This window comes from Lathamus discolor, chromosome 2 (genome assembly GCF_037157495.1).
Source record: "Lathamus discolor isolate bLatDis1 chromosome 2, bLatDis1.hap1, whole genome shotgun sequence".
Classification (NCBI taxonomy): Eukaryota; Metazoa; Chordata; class Aves; order Psittaciformes; family Psittacidae; genus Lathamus; species Lathamus discolor.
Genome location: NC_088885.1, coordinates 22,277,665 through 22,304,618, shown reverse-complemented (window position 1 = coordinate 22,304,618; position 26,954 = coordinate 22,277,665). Strand labels below are relative to the sequence as shown.

General features: G+C 36.1%; 1 protein-coding gene across 2 annotated transcripts in view; it reads left to right on the top strand.

The window, feature by feature from the left end:
• Nucleotides 1-26,954, top strand: part of TOP2B (DNA topoisomerase II beta) — a 62,510-nt gene that overhangs the window by 10,744 nt on the left and 24,812 nt on the right. For both annotated transcript variants that reach the window (XM_065666110.1, XM_065666109.1), the window contains exons 2-12: nucleotides 7,687-7,860; nucleotides 8,550-8,640; nucleotides 10,638-10,701; nucleotides 12,005-12,150; nucleotides 12,834-12,931; nucleotides 14,319-14,531; nucleotides 14,613-14,786; nucleotides 20,835-20,936; nucleotides 21,019-21,156; nucleotides 22,664-22,802; nucleotides 26,140-26,297. In XM_065666110.1, coding sequence (XP_065522182.1) covers nucleotides 7,687-7,860; nucleotides 8,550-8,640; nucleotides 10,638-10,701; nucleotides 12,005-12,150; nucleotides 12,834-12,931; nucleotides 14,319-14,531; nucleotides 14,613-14,786; nucleotides 20,835-20,936; nucleotides 21,019-21,156; nucleotides 22,664-22,802; nucleotides 26,140-26,297 — 1,497 coding nt within the window. The remainder of the gene's footprint in view (nucleotides 1-7,686; nucleotides 7,861-8,549; nucleotides 8,641-10,637; nucleotides 10,702-12,004; nucleotides 12,151-12,833; nucleotides 12,932-14,318; nucleotides 14,532-14,612; nucleotides 14,787-20,834; nucleotides 20,937-21,018; nucleotides 21,157-22,663; nucleotides 22,803-26,139; nucleotides 26,298-26,954) is intronic.

Here is a 26,954-nt window from a genome sequence, read left to right as displayed (position 1 = left end):
ATTGAAGAGCGTAGTTGGATAAGTAGCCTCTAAATGGTGCTTGTGCCTTCGTCTATTACTAACATAACATGACTCGTAATTCTCAAGCTCACTAGAAAAGAGTGGGCTTTGAGTGTTGTGTAGAATAAAATCTTCATGTATGGGTTTACATGTATACTTTATTGCATCACAACTTGACTCCTGTTCATGGTGTTATGCCAGGTAACATGGGCTAAAAAGCTGATCTGATTGATTTGCTGTGTATTCTCTTGCAGCATGAATGTCTTAAATGTTGTCCTGCTCACTCCTGAAGCTTTTTCTACAGTCTGCTTATTAACCTGAAGATTAGCAAAGTAAAAATACCTTGTGATACAGCAGGGATTCAGCTGGCCATAGAATCCATAGGGTGTTGAAAGACAGATCACAGTGCTGTTCCAGGTATGGGATATTTGACATAGAGCCTGAATGGGTTTTAAAGATTGTGTCAGAAGGATCTATCAGGTTGTGTTGCTCCCTTTCAGAGTAATTTTGGCAACTGGGACAAGTGAATGTGCTGAGAGTCTAGAATACTTCCACAGCACTCAAACTGGTGATGCCGCAAACTGTTACAAAGGGCAAGGATATGAGAAAACACTGAGTTATAAAAAGGTGCTGCCAAATGCTGATAACATAAAGCTTTGATGTCAGTACCTCTAACTTTCTGATTTCTTGGCTAGTGGAGGGCTGTTGTATGAGTTCTCTGATAAACAGTGGACAGATTTGGTCATTCAGTGACCAGATGGCTTCATTCACTGGTTTCAAGGATTACTGTTCTAAGATCTGTAAGAAAACTGTCTTGTGTTAAATTTTAACATGAATAAATTCCTTTTCTATGAGAGTAATTTATTTTTTCTCTGTCCTTGTCTCTGAATTTTATCTGGAAAACCATATTCTTAAAAGATTAATTTGTTACCAAAGCATCCATAGATGTTCTTTTTGTTAATGGGTAAACAGTATCAAAATTTAGTAATAAAATAGAATTTGTCAGTGAATAGACACCTAAAAAATTTTAGACACTTAAAATTTTTATCAGTAAAATTCAGTTAAATTGTACTCATGCATGAGCAATTATTAGTTGCTTTTAAAGAAAATAGTCAAGATCAGCTGCATAAAGAACTGTCTGGATGGCTGCATGCAGAGAGTTGTGGTCAACAGCTCAGTGTCCATGTGGAAACTGGTAAGGAGTAGTATCCCACAGGGGCTGGTGTTGAGACCAACCCTGTTCAACATCTTTGTCATTGACATGGGCAGTGGAATTGATGCTCCCTCAGCAAGTTTGCTGATGACAGACACCAAGCTGTGTGATACAGTTGACATGCTGGAGGGAAGGGAAGCCACCCTTCCCTTGATGGAGGGGCCTTGTCACACTTGAGAGGTGGCCAATGCCAACCTCATGAAATTCAACAATGCCAAGTGCAAGGTCCTACACCTGGGTTGGGGCGATCCCAGGCACAGCTACAATTTGGGCAGAGAGGTGATTCAGAGCAGCCCTGTGGAGAAGGACTTGGGGGTCTTGGCTGATGAGAAACTGAACATGAGCTCGCAGACCAGAAACAAACTATATTCTGGGCTGCATCAAAAGGAGCATGACCATCAGGTCGAAGGAGGTGATCCTGCCCCTCTACTCTGCACTGGTGAAACCCTGCTTGCAGTACTCTGTGCAGTTCTGGTGTCCTCAACGTAAGAAGGACACGGAACTGTCGGAACAAGTCCAGAGGAGGGTCATGAGGAAGATCAGAGGGCTGGAGCACCTCCTGGATGAAGACAGGCTCAGAAATTTGGGGCTTTTCAGTCTGGAAAGAGAAGGCTGCTTGGAGACCTCATAGCGGCCTTCCAGTACCTAGGAAACTGCTATGTATCTGTAGTGATACTACAAATGGTAATGGGTTGAAACTTAAACATGGGAGACAGGTTGGATATAAGGAAAAATAATGTTTACAGTGAGGGTGGTGAGGCACTGGAACAGGCTGCCCAAGAAAGTTGTGAATGCTCCATCTCTGGCAGTGTTCAAGGCTAGGTTGCAAGGTGGCCTTGAACAGCCTTATCTAGTGGAAAATGTACCTGCCCATAGCAGGGGGATTGGAACTAGATGATCTTAAGGTCCTTTCCAATCCTAAACACTCTATGATTCTATGGAACAGAGAAGCAGTGGGGGAGTGAAGAAAGAAAGATTTTTTTTCCCTTTTGGCAGCCATTAACTGTTGTGGTTTTCTGCAATGGGGAAATCTGACCATCCTCAAGCTATTCTGTAACTGAATCATTGTAACAAAAATCTATGTAATGTGATGCTTTCAGAGTCCAGGGAAAATTTTCCAAACCAGGAGATGAAAAAGTCTCACTGGAGTGAGACTAGCTCTGGGTTAGTTTACTAGGAACTCCTTTCTATGATCTGCTTTGGGGAGGATCTGATAGAGATATTTGGTTCATACACTAATGTATGCAGTGATCTATGGAAATTTGCTGTGGTAACAGGGAGCTGTTACTTTTGTGTATTTGCATCTTGGCAGGACAGCCAAAGCTTTTGTTAAACGCAGCAGGAGAGTGGTTTATTTTGAAGCTCCCTTCAATTCTGTTTTCATGGAGGGAGGTATTCTCAGCCAGAGTTTTCTTTAGAAAAATTGCAAAATGTTTAGATAACAATGTATTTATTCAGCATATATTTTTTCTATGGCAAGAGGCCCTTATGATCCAATATAACACCACACTACTGTCAAATACGTGCTATTCATAGAATTACCTTGTAATACTATATTGCCCCTATCTTTCTCAGAAGAGGTAGTTTTGTTTTGAACTGTAAGTGGTACAAAATCTACCACATCCCTGGATTTTGTTGCTTAATTAACCTCCCTGCGTTTTACAGCTTAATTACATTCAATTTACTGCCTTGTCCTACTAAATGTGCTTATTCTACACTTTATTTGAAGGAATGTAGGACACATGGTATGTGCTTTTCTAAATTTTGTATCTCAGGGCTGCATTTGCCTTTCAGGAGAAACAATCATTGCTTGTAGTAGTTTTAGGAGGTTAAGGCTGAAAAGAGAAAGCCAAAGTGAGGCTAAGTTCTTGTTCCAATACCAATGTCTCTTCTCTGCCATTTATGCTTGTCTGACAACCTAGACAGTGAAGCCTTATTTGCCATCTAATATGGGGAAAAAGAAATGGGCAGATTAAAGAAAACCATATTATTTTGTTTTGTCGGGTTTGGTTTTTTTTTGTCCTCTACAGGTAGTTTACAGTGTGGAGATGATGGTGGCTGATACAGGATTAAGTCTGTGTAAGTGGGGAGAGACATTAACATTTTTTAGGATTTTGAGCTTCTTGTGGCACTGTGAAATTGCACTACTTAAAGTAAAGCTTCCACTTGAAGTAAGGAGTCAAACAAATAATGTATGTTTCGGTTATGGCAACACTGAAACTGATGGTGAAACCTATGTTGTAGCTTTATATTGTATTGTCTATTTAAATAGGAGGAGCTTTTCTCTGGGGCTCCCAATCTATCCAGGTCAAACGTGTGTTAAGGTTTAGCTGTATTAGGTAGATCTGTTTGCAGCGTAAGTGACGAAACTCAGCATGGTGTCATAACATACTTGTGAAATGCAAAGATGACATGACCAGTTTTGTTGTTGGTGGGGGGGGGTGGGGGTGGGGAAGGGGGGTGTGTGTTTAAAAAGTGCAATAAAAATCTCTGATTTAATATAGCTGTCATGCCTACTTTGTTAATATGCAGAAATTTGAAGGGATGAGATTGGAAGAATTAAAAAAGAAAAGGCAAAATGTCAGGAAAGAAGGTAGACAGTAAAATTCTAGTTGCCGAGCTGTCATCTATTAAAGGCTGCTTGGGTTCTAACTGTTGAGGTCACAAAAGGAAATAATGACTGTAGCTTTCACACACTACTGGATAAATTCATAACAAAAACAACTTCAAAAGAGAAACCCTGTAATCATATGGAGAAAGCACTTAAAAGTAATAAAACATGGTCATTGTAGCATGCACAGTAATCTTGATACAAACTGAACAGCAGCTGGAGTCAAGTGAGAATCAGTATGTTTTTCCATACAGTTATCATTACACGGCATTTGTTATGAGTGTCTAAGATGCTAGCTACATCAAAGTTCACAGCATGAAGTGTAACTGCATGGCTATAAAGAAGGATGCACTATGCAACAGCATTTCAAACTACTTACAGATGGTCATCTTGCTGACTTACATGTGTGTGACTGTGTGTATTAGTCATCAGTGTGGAGGGTTAGAAAGTCTGAAAGAGTATCGAGAATCTGTAAAGTGGTGAATGTCATAAGAACACTGGGAAAAGTCAAACACTGTCTAAAAAAAATAAAAAGACAACATTAAGATTGCAGTGCAGACCCTGAAACCTGTTAACAAACAAAAACCATACTTACTGCAAAGCAGAAGACTTGAAAGTCCTTTGTGACACTTGGTTAATTCTCCTTAAGTGGTTTTCTTATGAAACAATAGCTGGTGCTGTTTTGAGAAGTGTTATTTGACCTCTAACAATGTGAAGATCTTTCATACAAGACAGAATACAAAACACATTCTGGAGACAATTTCAACATACAGGGAAGAGATGGTCAGTTTAACAACACTGCAGTTGTTACTTGCTCAGTTAAGAAAAAGCAGGGGAGGAGAGGGAGTGCAGATTAAAGCACTTTTGATTTTATTTTGCTTTTGAAATTATGTAATGGGAAGACTGTGGAGGATATTTGCATCCATAGATCTATGTCATGGATTTGGTGGTGATGATTGTCTTTTTTGGGATGAGCTCTAGACATCACTTGAAGTCTAAAAAAAGTCCATTCAAGACAGATACAGGGATTCAGAGCCGGCCTTTTGTTTAAGAGTTACAGCACAGCCCAAAATTGACCAAAAAAACCCAAAAAGCCAGTTACAGCTTGGTCTGGGAAACTGCAGTTCTGTGGACTCCTGATGCTTGCATGCCTGCATAGTAACATTAGTTTTAGTTGAATAGTTTCTAGCTGTTGTTTTTAGGCTTATGCTTCAATAGTGAGTTAAATAATTTCTGAACATTTATAACAAGTGTTTTTTTTTGTATTCAGAAGATATCCTATAGTTGGAGGATTGTACAAATAAGATCTGTCCTGCTCTGTGACAATGAAACTTAAGTGTTTAAATAGAGCATACTGAAAAGGTGTTTGTGATGCCTTAGTAAAAACTATAGAATTAAAGTTCTATGTTTTTTTACTTCGTAGTAATCAGTGATCTGAAAGAAAAAAAATGTTACACTGATCCTTTGTGGAGTTCTTCCTCCTGCCCCCCCGCTCCCTCCCTTTTTAAGTCATACATTATCATGTTCCAGTTAGTGTGTTACAGAAGATAACAGACATAGTTGTCACAGGGGGTGTGGTAACAGAAGAACCTTGCTACTGCTGGGTTAAAGCAAGCTCACTGCTCCCCAAGAAGTGGCACTTGTACAGGACTAGCTCTTTTTTAGGAAGCAACGTTTGTCTAGGTGTGACCTCTAGTCAATGCCAACATGATAACAGTCTGGCAGTAGCATCTCAACAGTTTTGATACTCTACACATTTCTTACTACTAAGCTGGAATGTATAAGCTCCTCCAAGTTGGCAGGAAGACTTTCACTGGAAAACAGAAATGGATTTCCTAGTGTTGTACTGAAAACAACATCTTGTAAGAATCTCTTCCCAATAATTCCGCAGTCTAGAAGTACTCATTCAGACACAGTAAAACTGACTTTTTCGTGATCTGCTGACTCTTGCAGACATGTTGTAGGACAGGTAAAGCATTGGAGATAGGAAAATTGTAACCTATATTTATTTTGCTAAGATTGGAGTTCTTATCTGTGTTAACATTTTTCTGTGTTGTGATGCATGATTAGCCCCTAGTCTTCAGATACTGTACAAGTAGAAGCATTTTGGAGAGCAATCCCAGAGTAATCATAAGAATTAAGTACTAATGTACATGACAAAAGGAAAAACTGCCATGTTGTGTACTAAAAGAATCCAAAGAACCTAACCAACTCTTGAGGTTCAAAAGTTCAGAGCAAACAGTTAGAACAAGATTCTAGTGGTTTTTACACCTGTACTTCTTTTGCTTTCAATTTGAACATAAGAAGGACATGTAGCTTTTGGAGCAAGTCCAGAGGAGGGCCATGAGGGTGATAAGGGGGCTGAAGTACCTCCCATATGAGGACAGGCTGAGAAAGTTGAGGCTGTTCAGCCTGGAGAAGAGGAGCTGTATGGGGATCTCATAGTTTCAGCATCTGAAGGGGGCTACAAGGATGCTGGAGAGAGACTCTTCATCAGGGACTGTAGCGATAGGCCAAGGGATAACGAGTTTCAATTTAGGGGAAGTTCAGGTTAGCTATAAGGAAGAAGTTCTTTACTGTGAGAGTGGTGAGACACTGGCACTGGTTGCCCAAGGAAGTTATGGATGCTCCATCCCTGGCAGTGTTCAAGGCCAGGTTGGACAAAGCCTTGGGAGACATGGTCAAGCATGAGGCATCCTTGCCTATGGCAGAGGGGTTGGAACTATATTATCTTAAGGTCTTTTCCAACCCTAACCATTCTATGATTCTATGAGCTCTAAGTTTCTCTCTTCACATCTTTCAACACTTCATCCAACAAGTATTCTCTTTTTCTGGTAATCACTGGTCCCTTTAGAACAAGTGTGAATGTGGTAAAACGGTACTGACAGTGCTGTGGGACCAATAAGTGAACTAAAGGTGACTTCCATGAGGTATGATGTCCAAGATGATCAGAAAGTAAGGTCAGAAAGACATAAAATATTTTTATACACATACAGTGAAACTCATTTGAAAGCTGGGTATAATTCACACAACTACTTCAATGAAATAAAATATATGTTGCAACTCTTGGCAGTGCTTCTTTTGTATTATTTTTATTTCCTCATTTTCATTATATCAGTTTAATGTATCTGATTTCAAATTCTTGTTCCTTCTCTGCTTTGCTTAGCAGATCCATAGCTAATCTTTTTAGGATGGTGTTAATGGTTGTTGCAGTATAAGACCAAATGATAATGTACAGGCTAAATTAACTCAGATACCAAAACACTTTAATCACACATGCATGTGATTTTGCAACTTCTTTGTATGGTGGGAGATGTGATGTGCTCCAGAGGAAAAGTCATGAGAATTAGTGCTGGTGTTCCAACTCTACTATGTGTAATCCTGGTGCAGGATTGTCAGGTGCCCTGGATTCTTTCTCCACTCTTATTCTGGGTGCTGAATGAATTTTCCAAACTAAAATGTAAGAGAGTAATTTTACTGTTATTATTCAGAACAGTATTTAGTGATTTGGATTAAAATGCTTAAGCATAAAATGGATGTTATAAATATTTAACCTGAGGAAGTGGGTGTCTTTTGTAATATACTGTTGTTTACTTATTTTGGTTTATCATGCTTAGTAGGTCACTAAAGTTTGAATATGGTACGGTTTGTTGAGAAAATATCCTATAAACTATTATTTTTTTTCTGTTGATAGGATATCTGGATCTTAATAAATTTACATGTATTAGGATTAAATACATTTAAATTACATGTCAAGTTTTGATTGTAATTTAAATATGTCAGGTTTTGTTTCTGTATCTTGAGAGTGACATTGAATGAATGAGGTTGTGGTGTCTTTATTTTTTTTTTTTTTATTTTTTAGACATTATTTGATAATCAGATCAGTGCTTCAAAAAAGGAAGACTCAGAAAGCATTAATAAAAATGATTCCTCAAAGAAGATGTCTGTTGAGAGAGTTTATCAGAAAAAGACTCAGCTTGAGCACATCCTCCTGCGTCCAGATACTTACATTGGGTCAGTTGAACCATTAACTCAGGTAAGCGTCACTAAGTTTAGTCTTAATGGTTATTGTTGTTTTAATGAGAAAATGACTACTCTGGTTAACAAATAGGCACAACTGTACTTTTTTGAGTATTCTGAATTATCATGCTAGGAAGTTTGGTCATGTTTATGGATGCATGTGGTGGAAGGTGGCATGAGAAAACTTTTTAAAGCAGAGCTTAGTTCACCTGAAAAAACATGCTCAGAAAAATGTTGAAGTTCAGGGAAAACATAAATACATACCTCTGTGTGTAAACATGCAGTTACGTGTGTGCGTGTGTGTATATGTGTGTTTACAAACATGCCTATACACACATGCACACATATATTTGTAACATTTGCTCAAGATCCAAAAATGCTTTGGTCTGTTTAAGTAGAGTACAGAGAATTTAAGCCTCTTCTTGGCACCTTTTTTCAGCTGTTTTTGTGAAGTTGCAAATTGCTTTGAACTTCACTGTCTATACTTGGAGTTCCCCACTAATCAGAAAATAATGGATTTTCGTTATGGAAGTCTTTGAGGGTACAGTTGTAATTTTTGCCAAACTTCTGCTGCTGCTTTTGTCTCATATGACAGCAGCAGTCAGATGGGGGGAGTAAAGTTCTTGAGGTAAATGGATCTTAGAGAGTCATAGACTGGCTTACCAAGACAGTAAATATTTTTATTTTATTTCTTTTTACATGTAGTCAATGTGGGTTTATGATGAAGATGTAGGAATGAATTGCAGAGAAGTTACCTTTGTTCCAGGCTTGTACAAGATCTTTGATGAAATCCTTGGTAAGTATTTTTAACAATAATATTGCTTTAGCTTTATAGAGTACATACTTTTCTGAGTTCTCTCAAAGCACATTAATTCATATCTATGTTTAAATCACATACTTAGAGTCCCATTAAACTGCAGTGCATGAAAATTTTAGAGCTTTCCAGTACTATAGAACAGTTTAAAGAGGGTAGAGTTTTCAGTTGAACTTGTAAGAAAGTGTAAGTAGTTGTTAATGTCCAAACTGTGTCATTCTTTATGATCATTACTGTTAAAAGAATTTTAATCTGCGAAGTTAATTGGGACCACAGTTTTAAGTAGCATTTGAAAGAAGATTATTCTTCTGAAAGAAGATAACTTAAAGTTGTCTGCTAACTTTGATCATTTCATGATTCATTAAAACTACTGCCTCCTGTACAGCATGGCAGTGGTGGTGATGGTGGTTCTTAGGTGGATTTCTGGACTTCTCACAGTTTTAAAATGAATAAGTATTGTCCTGCCATTTAAGCCATGGTGACTCAGGCACAAACCAGTGATTTTTAGAAAATTCTATCCTAAATCCAAGAGTCACTGTGGCTTACTAGTTTATGATATTCTCTCAGTGACAGGCACGCTGAAGACTAACCAGTGCTAGAGATGTGCAACATCCGAATAGTGTGCTGTCTGCTGAACTGATATTTTGGGTTAATTGACCAATGAAATCTTTGGCTAATCAGTTTTAATGAAGTTATGTTTTATGAATTGGAGGAATTACATTGTAAACTAAGTAATAGTTGAGGTCAACAGAAATTTCGTCGTGGCCTTCACTGGGTTCAAAGCTTCTCCATACCTCCAGAGCTATGCTGTCGTAGAGGCAATGAAGTCTCTATCTTTCCCAGGTGGAGAAGAATGCTTATTTTTATTATTTGCTCATTACTTGATTTGAAAAATATGGGAATAAATATATTTCATAATTTCTTTTTTGAGTGCTGCCTCATAGATGGCACAGGCTTTTCATAGGAGGGAGTCTACTTCCATCTTGTCCCACTCAAAAGGCAGATCATTATCATATCATTATCTTAGCACTGGATGGCTTATTGCTTCTTTATGTAGCACTGATAAGTGCTGGATAGAGTGTGGTTTGAGAATTAGGGGCCAGTGTAATAACATGATGAAAATTGGAGATTGTAGCTGCGCATGCTTTTGAATGAAACTGCACTTAATGATTTTAGCAAAAGCACCTTGAAATATCTGATTTTATATTGAGACCCTTATAATCTATGAAGATATTGTCCTTTGGCTTTGGGTTTGATTTTGATCTGTTTCATGGTTGTTGAGCCAAATGCTGAAAATTATTGTAGTGTGTTTTCATGCTTAATGACCATAACCGCATTTCTGATTTCTGTTGTTTGTAGTTAATATACATTGGACTGCAGTTTAATTCTGATCGAATACTAATTTCCAGTTATCCTTTTTTTTTTTTTTTACCCTAAACTGTGTAAGCTGTTTAGGAACTGACAAGCATTAGTTGTAAGTCTCACAGGCTCTTCAGAGAAAAAATTTTGCTCCAGTCAAGACACTCCTTAATGGATGTAACTTCTTCAGGATTGTGTTTCAGTGACAAAAGGATATGTAAACTGATCTGGTGATGCATATAATTTTCGAGTGTTGTTAACATACACAGCGTAATATGTGTAATGAATATCCAAACAAGTACAAGAAAGAATTAAATGCTTAGTATCTTAAGAAGAGTTATGAGAATAGGCTCACAAAATACATTTCTATATTTATTTGTAAAGCAGTCTAACTGCTAGAAATAGTAATTACAAGAAGGTTGCAAAGAATCTTCTTCCAGACATTGAGTCATATTTATGGAATTCAGTAGTAAGATACAGAATATACAAAGATACAGCAGATTAAGGAATACATGGACCATTATAACTTGTGATGGAATATATATACAATCAGTCTTACAGGTCAAGTAATTAATTATTGCTCCTACAAAGTGTTAATTTGTGCTACTTTTGTTTCATAGTAAATGCTGCAGACAATAAGCAGAGGGACAAGAATATGACTTGTATTAAAATATCCATTGATCCGTAAGTAAAAGCATATTTTCACTTACTTTCCCTGCCAGTGCTATTGTAGTTTGCATGTGTACAAATGATTTAACTAAATAAATTTGTTAGCGATTTTTTTTTTTTCCTTAAAAACAAAATAATATATTTGGAATCATTTCCATTACCTTCCTCTTTTAAGATGAAAAGGTAAATGAAAAGTGGTTAATAGTAAGTGCTACCAATCTGAATTTGTAATAATTTACTTTAATTTACTTTCCTAAACCACTCATTAATGTTTGATTGAATGAAACTTAAAACCAGAAGATCATAAAATTCATTATGAGATGAAAGCTTGGCAGTACGTAATTATAACCAGCCAGGTTACTCGAGAATCAAGAATCATGAGGTTTTGTAACATAATTTTGCACCTCTTGAACTTCCATGTTAACTCCTTTAGCATTAGGATAAGGTTATGTTTGAATTAGTTATATCACAGTGAAACTGCTGATTGCATATATGTCATTAAATATTCTATTTTGAAAACCAGTGGTAAAGTATTTCTTGATTAAAAGTTCCAGGTTAAATAGATGTTGATTGAGTTCCTTTCGTAGAACCTTTTCAGTGACATGTAACTGAACAATAAATGTTTTAGACACTTAACTTTCACGCCCAATCTTTAGGATAAATGTGCCTGTAAGTAATGTTTCTTCAGTTTTTCAATGCATTATCAGTTTCTGTGGACAAAATTGCTTTTATCATGGAGTGGGAGGGAAATGGTAATGTAAATCTGCCTTACCTGTCCTGATGTTTAGCTCTCCAATACTCCACACTGAAAATTCTGTGTGAGAGCTCCAAGTATTAACGGTGCCAGATGTTGATGGATTTTGGCACCAATGCATAAAATAAGTTACAATGTTTATCATAACTGGCAATTAATGATTTTGAACAGATGATAACTTGTCTGTGTCTGGGTGGACTTCAATGAAACATGAAAAGCCACTTCTCTAACTGAAGTATAATCCTGTCACCAAACTTCAGGATTCTGTTGCAGATCATGTTGGTAGTGAAAGCTCTTCAAACAGGTTTTGGGGGGTTATTACTACTATATAAAATACTGTCATGTTATTGAATGATTATGCTTCTTTTTCTAAGACATCTAGTAAGCACAAATAAATGTGGTGTGGGGTTTTTCTTTGTTTTAAAATTGATAGAGCTGTGAATAAACATGGTAACAATGTGGTCTTTTATAGTATTTTATGTAATTATTTAAACAGGTAAAATGCATGCAGGAGTCTGTTTTCAAGATTTCATTAATTGGCTTAATGCCTTCACTGTTTTATAGGGAATCAAACATTATCAGCATATGGAATAATGGAAAGGGTATACCAGTTGTAGAACACAAAGTAGAAAAAGTGTATGTACCTGCTTTAATCTTTGGGCAGCTGTTAACGTCCAGTAACTATGATGATGATGAGAAAAAAGTTACAGGTAAGATGATTTAACATTCCTTGTTTTAGTCAATTAAGCTTTCAGGTGCTTATTTTTCAGTATACTTCTTAGTTTTTGTCTTCCTGTAAGAGGTGATTACTTAGTCATCATTTCTATATTTCTTTGTTAAAGTGAAATGACTTGAAGATGTTTTTAATATCAGTATTTACAGAGAACTTTACATATAAGCATTTAAACACTTATGCTCTTGAAATGAAGGGGAAAATTAATATAAAATTAAGATACAATGTATGATTTACTAATTATTTACTAATCGTAAACTAACCCTAATTTAGATCATGGATGTGATAGTTAGTTCCATTCTGTCCTACTCTATATATTTTGCCCATTATGATGTGTGGTTGCAGGGTGATTTGGATCTGATCATGACCTAGTTTATAGCTGGATCAGGCTATTAAAGTCACTTGCCTTTCACCAAGCAACTGGTAGATCAACATAAGGGAAGCAGTGGGAGCATCCTGGCCTTGGAGGGAGGAGCAAACTGCTCATTTTGAGGCAGAAGCAGTTGCACCAGATTGGAAATAGTGTGACACTCCATTTCTGGCATCCTTTGATAGCTGTATTGACATATGGCCCAAGAGCATTTTACTTTATTGGCATATTCTTGTTTATCACAAAATATGATTCTGCTGTAAAAAACTTACTATGTGTTGCTTTTTCAGGTGGGCGCAATGGCTATGGTGCAAAACTTTGTAATATATTTAGTACAAAGTTTACAGTTGAAACTGCTTGCAAGGAATACAAACACAGCTTTAAGCAGGTATAGAAATTATCTCAACTTATTTTTCCTTTGCTGCAATTATAAATTTAAATTTTAACACATTTTCTGTATTTCATTAATATTTTATGAAATGAATCATTTAACATTTGAATGGATGTGTGAAGTTTCCAGGCTTGTTTAGTTCAGTCACTAAAATCAATACTTGTGTGTATTAGATATTTATTTTTTAAATAATGTTTTTCTTGGGGGTGTTAGGTGACTAAAACTGAGAAGTTCTGTTAAAACTTAAAGTATATTCATGTGCACGTGAAAAGCAATATAATTGAAGCATTTAGTAATTGCTGTTATATAATTTGTCTAAAATTCTACTTATCTATACAAACATGGAAACAAGTACCTAGATAATATTGTATAGTGTTAAGAAAAATTTTCCAGTGTTTGTCATGAGTTTCATTAGCCTAGATGGACTTAAGTGCACACTCTGCTCCCTCCCCATTTGAACTCATTTCTCATTGTTACAATTGTTAGTTTACAGACCGAACTGAAAAGGATTGAATGTAATCTGATCTACTACATACAGCTTTGAGAGAGTCACCTTCCTGAAGGTCTGAAGAACTTTGGTAGAAAGTTCTTCTGGCTTTGGAGTGTTTCCCAGGTGGTGGCTTCCTTCACTTCTTCTGGACGAATAATTAATTTCTGGTTCCTATCATGTCACTATATAAACAATACACTTCAATGGGTTTACCTGTCTCTAAAAATGTATTATTTTCTGGTAACTGCCAAAAAGCAAATTAATACTGATTTGAGGGTACTTTTTGAAAATGACATGCTTTATGACTTAGAGTGCTACATTTTCCAGCATTTTCAAAAATGTTGAAAGTTTAATACAACTGAACTTTGGTATATGCTGTGAGTAGGTGTTCTGCTTGGTCTTAAAATGTTCCCATGTTCTTAAACAAGGAACACCACCAAGCATCTCGGCTCAAGTCTGAGCCAAGTTGGTTTGTCAAGAAGCATACTTTGGTACGTTGTACAGTCACAAAGATTCTATCTCGGAGACTCCTGAATCTGCACAGGGACTAATAAACCTCTTTACAGAAGTGTGTAGTAGATTGAAAGCATTAAACTGGTGGGCAGTAAGACTGTATCTAATTTAATCAGTGAGCTTTATTTGCACTAGAATCATGTCCATCAATGTTAATGATACCTGCATATTTACAGAAATCACAAATGTGCTGTCACTGATACGCATGTCTTAGTAAAGCAATTAATTTTATGCCTAGCGTTTAACGAGAGGAAACCTCTAAAAGAAAGCTGTGAACTTTCTGTTGTGCAGCTGTTGCAATCCTAGTATAATTGGAAAATGGAACAGGAGGTGGATAACATGTCTTGTAAACTAACATCTGAAATGTTTTTGTTTCCAAAGACTTGGATGAACAACATGATGAAGACCTCTGAACCCAAGATTAAGCATTTTGATGGTGATGACTACACATGCATTACATTCCAGCCAGATCTAGCTAAATTTAAAATGGAAAAACTTGATAAAGATATTGTTGCCATCATGACAAGAAGAGCATATGATTTAGCTGGGTCATGCAAAGGAGTCAAGGTCATGTTGAATGGGAAGAAATTACCTGTAAGAGCCTCAATTAAAATATTTAAAGTGTACTGAGTATTTGATGAAAAAAATAGTAATTGTTATCTGTGTTACTGATAGGTAAATGGGTTTCGCAGTTACGTAGATCTTTACGTAAAAGACAAGCTTGATGAAACCGGAGTTGCGCTCAAAGTTATTCACGAAGTTGTGAATGAACGATGGGATGTGTGCCTCACTCTAAGTGAAAAAGGTTTTCAGCAAATCAGCTTTGTAAATAGCATAGCTACCACAAAGGTGAGTAGTTATATTGAATGATAAAAAATGTAAATGATAAAAATGTGTGCTAATGTTATGCCCGGTCAGGCATTTGATAAAAAAAACCAAATCAGGGTTACTAAAACTAAATACATGACATAATCCTTTGAATGAGAGGATCTGGCAGAGCATTGGATGCAATCAAAATACATTCATAGCAGTGTTTCTGAATATATACTAGTTTTTAAAACACTAGGAATAGTGATGTCGTATATGAGCATACATGGTATTGATTAAATATAAAATGAACATAACTATTTGATTCCTTAATTTTTAACTCATTGTAGTAAAATAATTCTGAAATCAAGGTAAAAATAATGTAGAAACCCCTTTAAAGCTAGTACTAGTAAGTGTGTGGGAGCAAAAATGGCTTTTGGTGTTTTTGAAAAATGATTACCTACTGATCACTTTATGATGTATAAAACTGGCCTGAAATGTTGAGTTTTGTTGTCTTTTATTTGTTTTTCTATATAAAGGTATCTAGGTGTTCTCTGTAGTTATTAACAACTATAGTAGTAGTGAAATGATATCATAGCAAATCTTCAGTTATGATAAAGCAGCAATATGCTCAGCATTCTAAAGCAATCTTAGTGCTTCTCAAATTGATGGCAAGGTCAGGTGCAAGGTATTCACCTGAAATCAACTAGTGTAACTCATTTGTGCCCATTTGGTATGGTCCAGGTTTAGGGATCTGGCATTTGCATTGGTGAAAGAAAGTCTTTGTAATTTCTGCTTTTCATAAATTGCACCGCATGAGTGATCTAACAACAGTCGAGCAATTTTAGTCATTGGTGAGACTGTTTTGGTGGTATATAATTTTTACTACATAATTTCTTCCAGTGTAATTTTCCAGTGTTCAGTGGTAAGGGTCATAGTTTATTTCATTGTAGAATATATACTTTCTAAGTGTGCATTTTAATTAAATGTCTATCTGATGCTGATCAAAACTAGGGCTCACAAACATATCTGGTAGTTGAAAGGTTAAAACTCAGTTTTAGTTCAGGCCTCTTTATGCAACATGGAGAAAAATAGCATGACATTAAAGATGAATACAGTACATTTATGAAGAAGCTGGCATGGTAAAGAAAATTAATAATGTTTGATTTGAGATTAAGAAAATGTATTCAAAAAAAATGAATACTAACTGACTCCTAAGTTAAATATGTTGCATACATTTACTCAAAAGGTTTTGAATTTGACTCTTTTGGATCAATTTTCACCCATCATGCAGTTACACATACATTGTTATATGTTCTTTAAGAAAATTCATAGAAAAAGTACTGTGTATTCTTCAAAGGTAAGTGTTGTAATTTCTAGTTTTTCCCACTCTTCCGATCCATGCCTTATGTGTGTGACGATGTGGAATGTTCGGGCCGGTGAACCACCTCACCAGCAATTGATGTGCAACTACCCACTGCTGAGACATAATGGCTAGTAACTAACTGCGTCAACTGCCTGTCCCCTTATCTGCTAACAGGTGAGGAGCTCATTTCAGCTGTCTTTTGGTTATTTATCACTGTTTGCTGAAAGCTTTTCATTTCTGTTTCTGGATAAATTTCACCCAGTCGTAACTTCCCTTCCACCTTTTTTTTTTTAACTTGCTTAAAATTCCAGACAAATTTTTTTAGGTCAATGTGGGATTTATTTTTTTTTAATTTTTTTTTTTTTTTTGAGAGGTGTGTAGAAGATCAGGCAGTATGTTGAGGCACAGCTTCCTTCTTTTGTTCCTATAAATTTGTTACCTTGGTCAAGTCCCCGTTTATTCACAATTTTGCTACACTAGACCACCACAGATTTTGACTTCTGACTCTGAGATGCCATTTGAATGAGTGTTTGTAGCTATTACATTTGTGTAGATAACCTTTATAGAGACTTGTATATAAACTGATTACACATGGTCTTCTCAAGTTCTGATTTTCAAATAGTAGCTGTAGTAGAAATTATAGTAGAAACTTCAGTTATTAACGTAATCTAATGATATTTTTTAATATGGTTGCACTGCTAACTGTAATACTATCAATCATTTAACAGAAATGCTTAACTAATACAGATGCAGTGTCAGATTGTAGACTTGGGTGGAGGGAACATACCAACCTGGTAAAATTTGTTGGAGTTCAGCAAGAAATTCTACAGCTTGACATTTTCAGATTTATGCTAAGAAAAAAATATAATAAAAAAATGCAAAAGAAAATAGGATTTGATTTGTATAATTAAATAAAAACTTCAAGCTTATAATTGACTTCTGAATTTGTCTGCTCATATGAACCGTTTATCTGGCCATAGAATTGAAATATGGCTTACTTCACAATTAATTGAGGCTGTTGGCTATTCATGATATGAATAGAATGGATACAGGAGCCAGTCTAAGCTTCATTTCAAAGATTTTAGTTGTTACTGTTCCATTAGATGTCTGCATCCTGAAGTTTGTCAGACTGGGATTCAGTCATAATGGTTACTTTCTGGGAAAAGAAGGTTATGCAGTTTTATTGTTCTTTTTCATAATGCAGTAGTCATAATAATCACTGACAGCTCTCTAGATTTAGAGGGTCCTTTTTCAGTCTCGAACTAAAATGTACTGACAGTTGGGGCAGTTATAGGCTGTTATGCTTCTATAGTGGGTAAATGTGCCACCTACTGGTGAGATGGTTGAAAAGTTACCAACTTTGAGCTCTGAACATCCCTCACTCGTTGCTACACACTAAGAATGGACACAGGAATGGGGAACTGTTGTAATAACTATTATCTTCTAAGAAGAAGAATTACTGGTAAGTAGCTATTTTTTGCTATGTCAGATGTTAGTTTTAGCAAAATATTTGGAGTGCTAAAATTGTACCAAAAAAAAAAGCCACTAAAGTTGTAAATACAAATATGTACTGAGATATTTCCATAAGTTTTCAGTAATGTGATGAGTAAAGTAATGCATTTTAAAATTGCCATTTCAACGTGGAATGTTTTTGAAACACGTAATTTCATATTTTCCTGTAGTAGCTTTTCTTTGCAGTTTCAAATTGGATTTATTTTTCTTTAAAGTAGCAAGATGCAGGATGTCAATGTTTCAACTTGCACTTGAACTCTCCCTGTGTTGAAACTCTGTCATCCATATGACACATGAATAAAAACCGTGTTTTAATTTTGGGGGGGTGTGTGGTTTTTTTTTTCCTTCAAAGAAATACCATGAAAAAATACTTATGTGTGGTGTTTCAAAAAAAAACCCAGTAGTTTGTGTTGCTGTTTAGCAGGTGACTCTAGAGACTAATAGAAACCACGGATGATTTCTTTGAAGTGCAAGTGCTTTGGTTATGACTAATAATATTTACCATCTTAAGCCAGTTTTTTACCACCTCTATTATTTTTTTTGTAAGTCTACTTTCTACATGAAGTTGAGAATACAGCTTCTATCTCCTGTCAATTCAATCACTTTACATCTTCAGCCTACTGAAATGCATAATTTCCCTTAAAACATAGAATCCTAGTTTTTGAGGTTTACATGTTTGTTGTTTGTTCTGTCTTTTCCTCTGTCTTTTTGGCTGCTGTTGTTTCTTGGTTTTGTTATTTTCCTTTTATTATTTCTTATCCATCCTATACTTCCTTATACCCAACAAAAGCTTTTTTTTTTTCCTCTCAGTTCTGTTTTTAAAATAGCTTTAAAGGAGATATTATTTTTTTTTGTTTGTTTGTTTGTTCCCTAATGTTGAATGTCTCTGTAGATGTGTTTTCTTTATTTTGCCTGTCGTATTGCAAATTGGTCTGAAGAGGAGCCATTATTTAGTCCATATTTTTGTAAGGCACTGCTTGATAATAAGCAAAGATGATCTTCTGTGTAAAATAAGTGTTGAATTAGGTATGTTTTAATTTTATAGGATGTGCCTGCATCACTCCATTCTTTGCTACAAGAATGATCTTAGTCATTAGATTTTAGTCAAACCTTCTATAGCAGCCACTAGAATTAAACATTTTATTGTTATTGATACCTTTTTGTCTATAAAAATAAAGGAAGGCATTTGAATAATTAGAAATGTAAACAGTTTTCAGATATCCAGGGCTTTTTACAACCAGTCATATTTTTGACATCTTTCCAAAGAAAGTCAACTATTTTACCTGTAAGGGAAGTTTTGTCATCTGGGACTTGTAAATATTTAAACATACTTATCACCATTGGTTTAGGCAATTTCAGTAGTCATTGGTCTATGGAATTAAAGACTACAGGATACAGACCTTAAAATATTAGTTGTTCTTCCTAATCTGGACTGTTTCATCTACCATGCAAGTTTGTGCTGTTTTAGTTCTGTGCTGTTTAGTTTGGTTCTGATTCAGATTACTTCTGCACTTAGAATATACCCCTTAATTAGTAGGTTCCTTTGACACATGTTAATCAGTAGTCATTGTTAGGATGGAGTTAGATCTATAGTAGACTTTTTTTTTTTTCTTTTACACAAAGCTTGTGTGAAATGCTTTTATTTTGTAAGCAATTTAATCTCAAATTTACTTGTCTTCTAGCAGGTTGGTTGGTTTTGGGGTTTTGTTTTGTTTTGTTTGCTTTTTGTTTGTTTTCCTTTAAGCTGGTTTAAAGTTTAAGTCCAAGGAGAGTTGTAGCTAGAGAAGATCATAGCTTTGGGGCACCTCCTGAAGGTGTTCAAATGCTTAGTACTTCCCTATTTAGGCTGAATTTCATCAATAGTAAAACCACTATTTAAACATGGAAAATAATCATTCCCCTTCAAAGCATGAGTTAAATATTGCTTCAAACAGGTAACTTTTCTAACTTATTACTTCCAAAGTTTAAGTACATAAATAAGTATTTCTTCCTCAGGAGGTGCTGGATACATTGCCTCCACTAAAAGTTTTCTTGCAATAATGGCTCTGCTTGAAATACCTAGTTGGAAAGGCCATAAGCAATGATAACCACTTGTTATCCTTTACTGTAAGGTAGAGAGAATAAATGTGACAGGCACTGTGAATGTTTCACTTTTGGCTGTTACAGTGCAATGGAGGAAGAAAATCCTTTCTCTTTTTTTAGATTTATTTTGCACTGTGATGGAGCAAGAAATTGCTTTAAGCCTTTTTTTTTTTATGTCCTTTCTTCTGCATTTGGGCATTAACTGTAAGGGAGTCCAGCTGCCTGCTTTTGTTTGCAACAAGCAAAGTGGTGATTATGCAGCTACAAGTTACTGCCCTGTGGTATTCTAAGGGGTTTTGCCATCTTGTGGTTAACTGCATGCTCTATATGTAGCTCTTGCTGCCACATCAGGTCTGAATTCGAAGCAGGTTTTAAGTGAGTTTTAAGGAGAACTACTCACCTCCTCAAGGTTACCTTGCTCTGTTCTTTCAGAGTTTTCTGAATCTTGATGTTGGCTGTTTGGTTTTGGGTTAGATGTAAGGCACAAATTGCTCTTGTGTAAGCTAACAGAGAGTGGTAATTGCATATATTTAGAGAGTTCTGTAAATACAGCTAAGAAAAGGTGAGATAGCTTTTGGAAAGGGATAGGCATGGGTGCTATATATCTGAGGGTGAATTCTTGAATTTTTTTTTTTTTTTTTTTTTTTTAGACCAAATGGGTGAGTTTAATTTGATGAAAGAATGGGTGATGTTTTCAGTCCAAGGGTATTTATGTACCTGTTAAGAACATGGCTTTTAACAGCCATGTGGTGTTGCAGGTACCATCCCGGTGCTACAGAGTAATTTTCAGAACAGCCACATTCTGTAAGATTTTCTATCTTGTTACAAGCTGTAAGCATCTGTGTTTGAAGTCTACCAAGTCAACCACTGTATAGTGAATGAAAGGTCTCCTGCTTATTCTGTTCCTTGTAACATCTGTCATCCTCACTTGTATGAAGACTGAATGACATGAAAGTGAAACTTTAAAGTTGGTAGGGTTTTTTTTCTTATGCTGCAGCTGAACTTGCATGACTTAACAAATTTAATTGTGATTACAGGTTCCTTGTTAATACAGGTAAAAGGTATTAGGAAATTAAATTTTGTTCCCCCAACCCCTTTTGTTTTGTGTTTTTTTCTCTTTCCTCATCAAGGGTGGTAGGCATGTTGATTACGTGGTGGATCAGGTTGTGGGCAAGCTGATAGAAGTGGTGAAAAAGAAGAATAAAGCTGGAGTTTCCGTGAAACCATTTCAGGCAAGTAACTTTTATATAAAAATATTTTAAAAGATAAATGTGGTAATTTTACTGAATAAATGGGTTTCTATGTTTTCAACAGGTGAAGAATCATATATGGGTTTTTGTTAATTGCTTGATTGAAAACCCATCATTTGATTCCCAGACAAAGGAAAACATGACGTTGCAGCCTAAAAGTTTTGGGTCCAAGTGCCAGCTATCTGAGAAATTTTTTAAAGCAGTAAGTATATTTCTTTTTTTCTGTGAAGCAGGAATTGACATACTGGATCAGGTTTTTGTACCTTATGTGGCAGGAGATTAATTAGTGCGTTATGGCATTCTAGTTACATTAGCATACTATGAAAATGGGATGGAGGAACTGCTATTCACTCTCTGACCTTAATTAATGGAAGCAATGACTGTGCTTTGGCTGCTGGCCTGGATTTAAAAGTGAGCTTCACCTGATCAGCTTATTTGTTGGGGGATTCTAATATTTATGTTGGTGAAATGCATTTGACTTGTAAGACCTAAACATAGGCCTTAATGAGTTTTTTGTGTTAAAATATTTTTCTGAAGTTCAGAATACTTCCACCTTACTCTTTGAGATCAGTCTTACTCTCTTTAGTTGAAGTTAAAAGAAAGGTAGGGAACATGTCATATTTATTCTTCCAGTATTCAAGGAAATGCAAAAGTGTGGCTGTAGTGTTCAAAGTGATTGTTATTGTCAGGCAGCAAGTTTAGAAATTTTGGCTGTAGATGGGCTAAGAATTGCTACTCTAATGTATTAGCAGAAATACATGGTAGAGGTTTTCCTCTACTGCATTTTTATGCAAGAAAGGAAAAGTAGAATTCTGTTAGCCAGTAGCATAAATGGAACTCCAGTAGTAAGGAGAACGGAACCACAAATGCTACACTTGGCATCAAAACTCAATTTACTATATAGTGTTTTATTCTTCTAATTACATGTTCTTGGTGGCATTCTTACAGAACTTGGAAGGAAAAAAAAAAAAAAACAACACAATCTTGTATTAATTCTTCAGAATTTGTTATGTATTTTTTTTCTATCAGTGGGTGTTAAGAGTGCAGCAGAATCTCTAATCAATGGGTGCTGTATTATGGGGGATAATGAAAATCCAAAGCTTGCAGTATTTTGCTCCACCTGTATTTTCTTTTGATGTGAAACCAGACCTAAAGCAGTTTTGGTTTAGAATTTTCTTATTTACATAATATTCTTATTTTACATGATATTTTTGCTGCAGATGCGTTTGTTAAAATTATCAATTTTATCAGTGTTATCAATTTCTCAAGTGGTTGTTGTAGAGCCTTACTCTTATATGCTTTTGATTGTCTTTCAACCATTTTCAGTCCTTTCCAAAGAAACTTTAAATGGTCATAAATACCCCATTTTTGCTGTCAAAGTCCAGGAAGCATATGCTTAGTTCCTAAAATGTCTTGGTACATCAATCACGCAACATAGACAACCTCTTCTTAGGTCTCAGTCATCTTTTACTCCTTCCTAATTATACAAGGGTTGGAAAATAAGCTGTGTGAGTGTTGTATTTTGGTTTTGTGTGCATAAAATGCTAAAAAGTAAGATGTGCTAATTCCTGAACTTTATGAATGTCACAGTTTCTAAAATTTAGAGGGCTTTGAGGGGTAGTTTGAGAGCAGTGACAACATTGAAATATAAGAATCTGCTGTGTGAAGGTTTATTTTTCTCATGCACAATTCTGATCTATTACTTATAGGCCTCCAACTGTGGTATCATAGAGAGCATTTTGAATTGGGTCAAATTTAAGGCACAAACTCAGCTGAACAAAAAATGTTCCTCCGTGAAACACAGTAAAATCAAGGGCATTCCGAAACTGGATGATGCTAATGATGCTGGTAAGAGCACTTTTTTTTTGATATCTTTAATGTTTCATAGATTTTTTACAGACATCATAGTTTTAAACCCGATTTTATTTTTCATCCTTATCTAAATTTTTAAATAAGGATTTTTCTAGTTTTCTAAACTCTCTAGAGCTAGAATTAAAACATGAGTTAGAGTCTGATATTAGGAATGCTATCTTCTCCATGCATTAATAACGGTAAACAAAAGTGCCAGTATAATTCCATATTGAAAGAGCATGTATTTTTTAATTGTGGTTTCCAGCTAAGTAGTGTTACCAATGTCCTGTTTTGGATGTGACTAGTCTTCTTGACCTTTCTAATATAAAAAGATCAGAATCTTTATAGGAAGTAGATCATATAGTGTGCAGACTTGAGTGAATAGTTCAAGAGACTTCTTTCATAAGATTTTAACTGCCATTAGGTTCCTGTCTGGGAATAGAGGGCAAACTGGCATTCTCTACTGGTTTGCCTCCTAGTATGCATAGGAATAGGCATCGGCTGGTGTTTCTTTGCTGCCTAGTTGTTGCTACATGGGAAGCAGGAATTCTGCTTCTCCCAAGGAGGCTTACCCAAATACTGGTTTACTGAGGATCTGGAACATAATATATTTCGCACACTGAAGGCATTGCACATTTGGAGAGCAGAGGCATTCAGTTTCTGAATACAACGTGTGTTGTCATAGTCACACTTGGCCTGACTTTCTGAATGTAATATATACTGGCAAAGATGCTTTAAATTGAAGGATCACAAGTAATACATTTACTAAAAAGTTCTTTAGTCCTTTCTTTTTAAAGACTGAAGGTACCATATGGATCCATCTGTTTGCTCTTGAAAATCAGTAGGAATTTTTTGCTCTTTTTGCACAAGAGCTAAGCTAATAATGTAATCAGGAAGTCTGGCGTCAATAAAAAGCTGCTTTCATTGAAAAAGGGAAGGCAGAAGATGATACAGAAGAGTGACTCCTTCAGTGTGGCTGAGTGCATGTTGGTTGTTCTGCTCTTGAGAACTTGACTCAATGAGCTCTAGTTAGTGACTTTATCTGATTGAAAGCTCCATGTTTCTTAATATAAGGGGAAAAGGAAATCCTGGTGCCATGGAAATTCCTTAATGATGACACAGACAAAACACTAGAACTATCAATCTTTCTGTCTTTGGGATCTTAATAAAGAGGATTGGACATTTTGAGGGTTAGGTGAAGTAAGGACTGTGTGTGCTCTTCTCTGTGTGTGAGGTGATGATAACTCCTAGGTCCAAAGTATTCAGCTCCGCTTTATGAATGTTTGCTATGGATGTGTATGTGACTAAGCATATCATGAAGAGTTACACAGTCATAAATAGTCTTTTCAAAAGAATTTCAGACCTCCCCATAAGCTGGAGAAAAGGTTTAACTGATGCATGAAGATACCCTTTCAGGGAAATTGTTTCAGGACATTCATACATGTTGCACAGAGGTTATCTGTAATCTAGCAGCAAAATACAGTAGTCTGATGTTGTGTTTCAGGATCAATAATTGTTAGTAAGGATCCCAGGAATTACACCTTCATAAGCGCTCCAAATCAGGTGAGGGAACAGGTTTGGCTTTGGTTTCATATAGCAGGTGCGCAGTACTTGTTGGACTTGAAGCATTCCAGTGCAGCTGGGAGAGAACAGTGTCTGGCCACAGACCCCTCTGGCTTTAATTCTTCCTGTGCTTTTTAGATTTATTTTTACTTGAAGAGTGAATTTGTACCTGAGCTGCAGGATCCACAGGTTTATTTGGTGCCAGGTACCACTGATTTTTGAATCTATATTGGTTAATACTTAGGAATAGGAGAGAGATGAATCTGTGCAGTGAGGTAATTGCTGTAGATTTCTTCCTCCACTAAGAAGAATGAGTCCTATACCTGGTCATTCTTGCTTTCTTGAGATCTTGCTGAAGTATACATAGTTCTATGGCTTGTTGGAGTAGAAGATGTAGAAATGAAAGGAAAAATCAAGAACCAAAAATAGGAATATAGGATTGTAAGGGAGCAGCTAGATTACTAAATCTGGTGAAGCATTCTTTGAAGCCTGCTAGTTCATTTAGTTTTTCTCTGAGTTCTTTAGAACTGTATTCAGGAAAATACCTGGCACAGTGTGTTTCCATGAAATTCTTCTGGAATGGATGCAGTCATTAGCAATTAGAGTGCACCTGGATGATATTCAGATGTGTCTTCTGGCATTCATCTAGGGAAAAAAAATTGCTCTCATATTCCAAAACAGCAGACTAGTATTTTTCTTGGTATTTAGATTCCACCTTGCTGATAGCATGGTAGCTATTAACACTTTTTGATATATTGTGAATAGCTGCCTAATTTAGATTATATTAAGCTGTACATCTGATTCAGATGACCAAAATGTTAAATGTAAATTCTATGTAGTAGGAAGTTTGGGGTTGTTTTCACCTACCAGGTAAAGGCAAATCAAAGCACCTATTTTAAATGCTAATATATTCAAAACTGTCTTTTAAACAGGAGATGAGACTCAAGGTTTTTGCAGTCTTTCCTACCACTTGGCCTTGATAAAATAGCAAAACTGCTTAATGAGCATTTGCACCTTTGAAAAAGGGTGGGTTGCTTTTTTGAACCCGCTTAATATTTGTAACCTGAATTCAACTATTGCAGTTGCAATAAACAGAGCGCGTATTTCATACGTTTTGAGCATACTGGACACACAGGCACTGAAATGCAGTGTGCCTTATAGAATCAAAATTACACTATTAGTGAAGATTTGTTTCTTCTGTTCAAGAAATTTCTGAGAATGTGTAATAGGTGCAAAAGTTCTGATCTTTTGAGCTTTTCTGTCAAGTTTATCTTACAGTTGCCTGGCTTCAGCTAATGGACAGTAAAAAAGGAAACCTGCAAAAATGTAATTTGTTACTTCTGAAAATATACTGTGAGGAAAGGGGATATGCAGAGTGGAAAATAATTCAGTTTATATAACTCAGACATGCATAATGTATGTGTGTAAGAAATTTGCAGTTAGAAAAATGAGATGGTAATATACCGATGGGATTGATCTTTTTCTGTGCAGATGTGTGGGAACCATCGTATAGGATGTGTCACCATTGCATCTCATTTTGTCTGTTTTGTTCCTTGTCCATAGCTATCCATAGTGTATACTCATTCTTGTTGTGTAAGTTTAGTGGTATGGAGGGCCATCCCTAAAAACAGAAATTCAGCCTCTTTGAGTTACCTGACATAGAGTAGGAAGAGTATTCACGACTGATTCAATTGTATTTCTATTATTTTAGTTTAAAAGTTACGCCTTCTGGATTTTTTTTGCCTTGCTTCTCCTTCTTCCTGATCTGCAGGTGGCAAACATTCCTTGGACTGCACATTAATATTAACAGAAGGAGACTCTGCCAAATCTTTAGCTGTCTCTGGCTTAGGTGTTATTGGTAGAGACAGATATGGAGTATTCCCACTCAGGGGTAAAATTCTCAATGTTCGAGAAGCTTCTCACAAACAGGTAAGTAGTTTTGTCATCTCCTTTCAGCTAACAAATGGACGTCTCCTGTTTATTTTTTGTTTTCCAGGGTTGTGTCTTTGTATTTTAACATTTATTTTTAATGACAATTTTGTGGCTGGGATTTTATAAGTTACCATCTACTTTAAAGGCTGGAAATACTAAGTGTAGTAGTGCAGCACTAGGATGATAAAGTTCACTTCACAAATGCAAGGAAATTCTGTTACGACCCATAATAACATTTTACATGAATATTAAGAGAACCCTAGAATTTTACATTCTCTCCATTGCCATGTGATTTCATTGGGTCACAATGTAAGGCAGTAGCAGGCAGCACTACCTCATTGCATTAGTTCTGCTGCCATCCATAATTTGTGCATTAGTAGTGCTGCAGCTGCCCATAGAAAGAGTGGAAAGAGGAGGCAGCTTTGAGAGATGACTTTCTGTAACATGCACTCTTCTCACTGCCTTTCTGTCCCAAAGAACTCTGGCTGAAGAGGAAGAGAGTGGTGTAGTCTTGAGAACTTGCATGAAGGGGGAGATGTGAAGTCTGCAAGGGAGCTGGGGCTGAAAAGGTTATGAGGTTTAGGTAGGGGTGTGTTGAAAAAGTAGCTGCACAGCCCACTTGAAAAGGACTTGAATGTTTCTGAATTTGTGTTT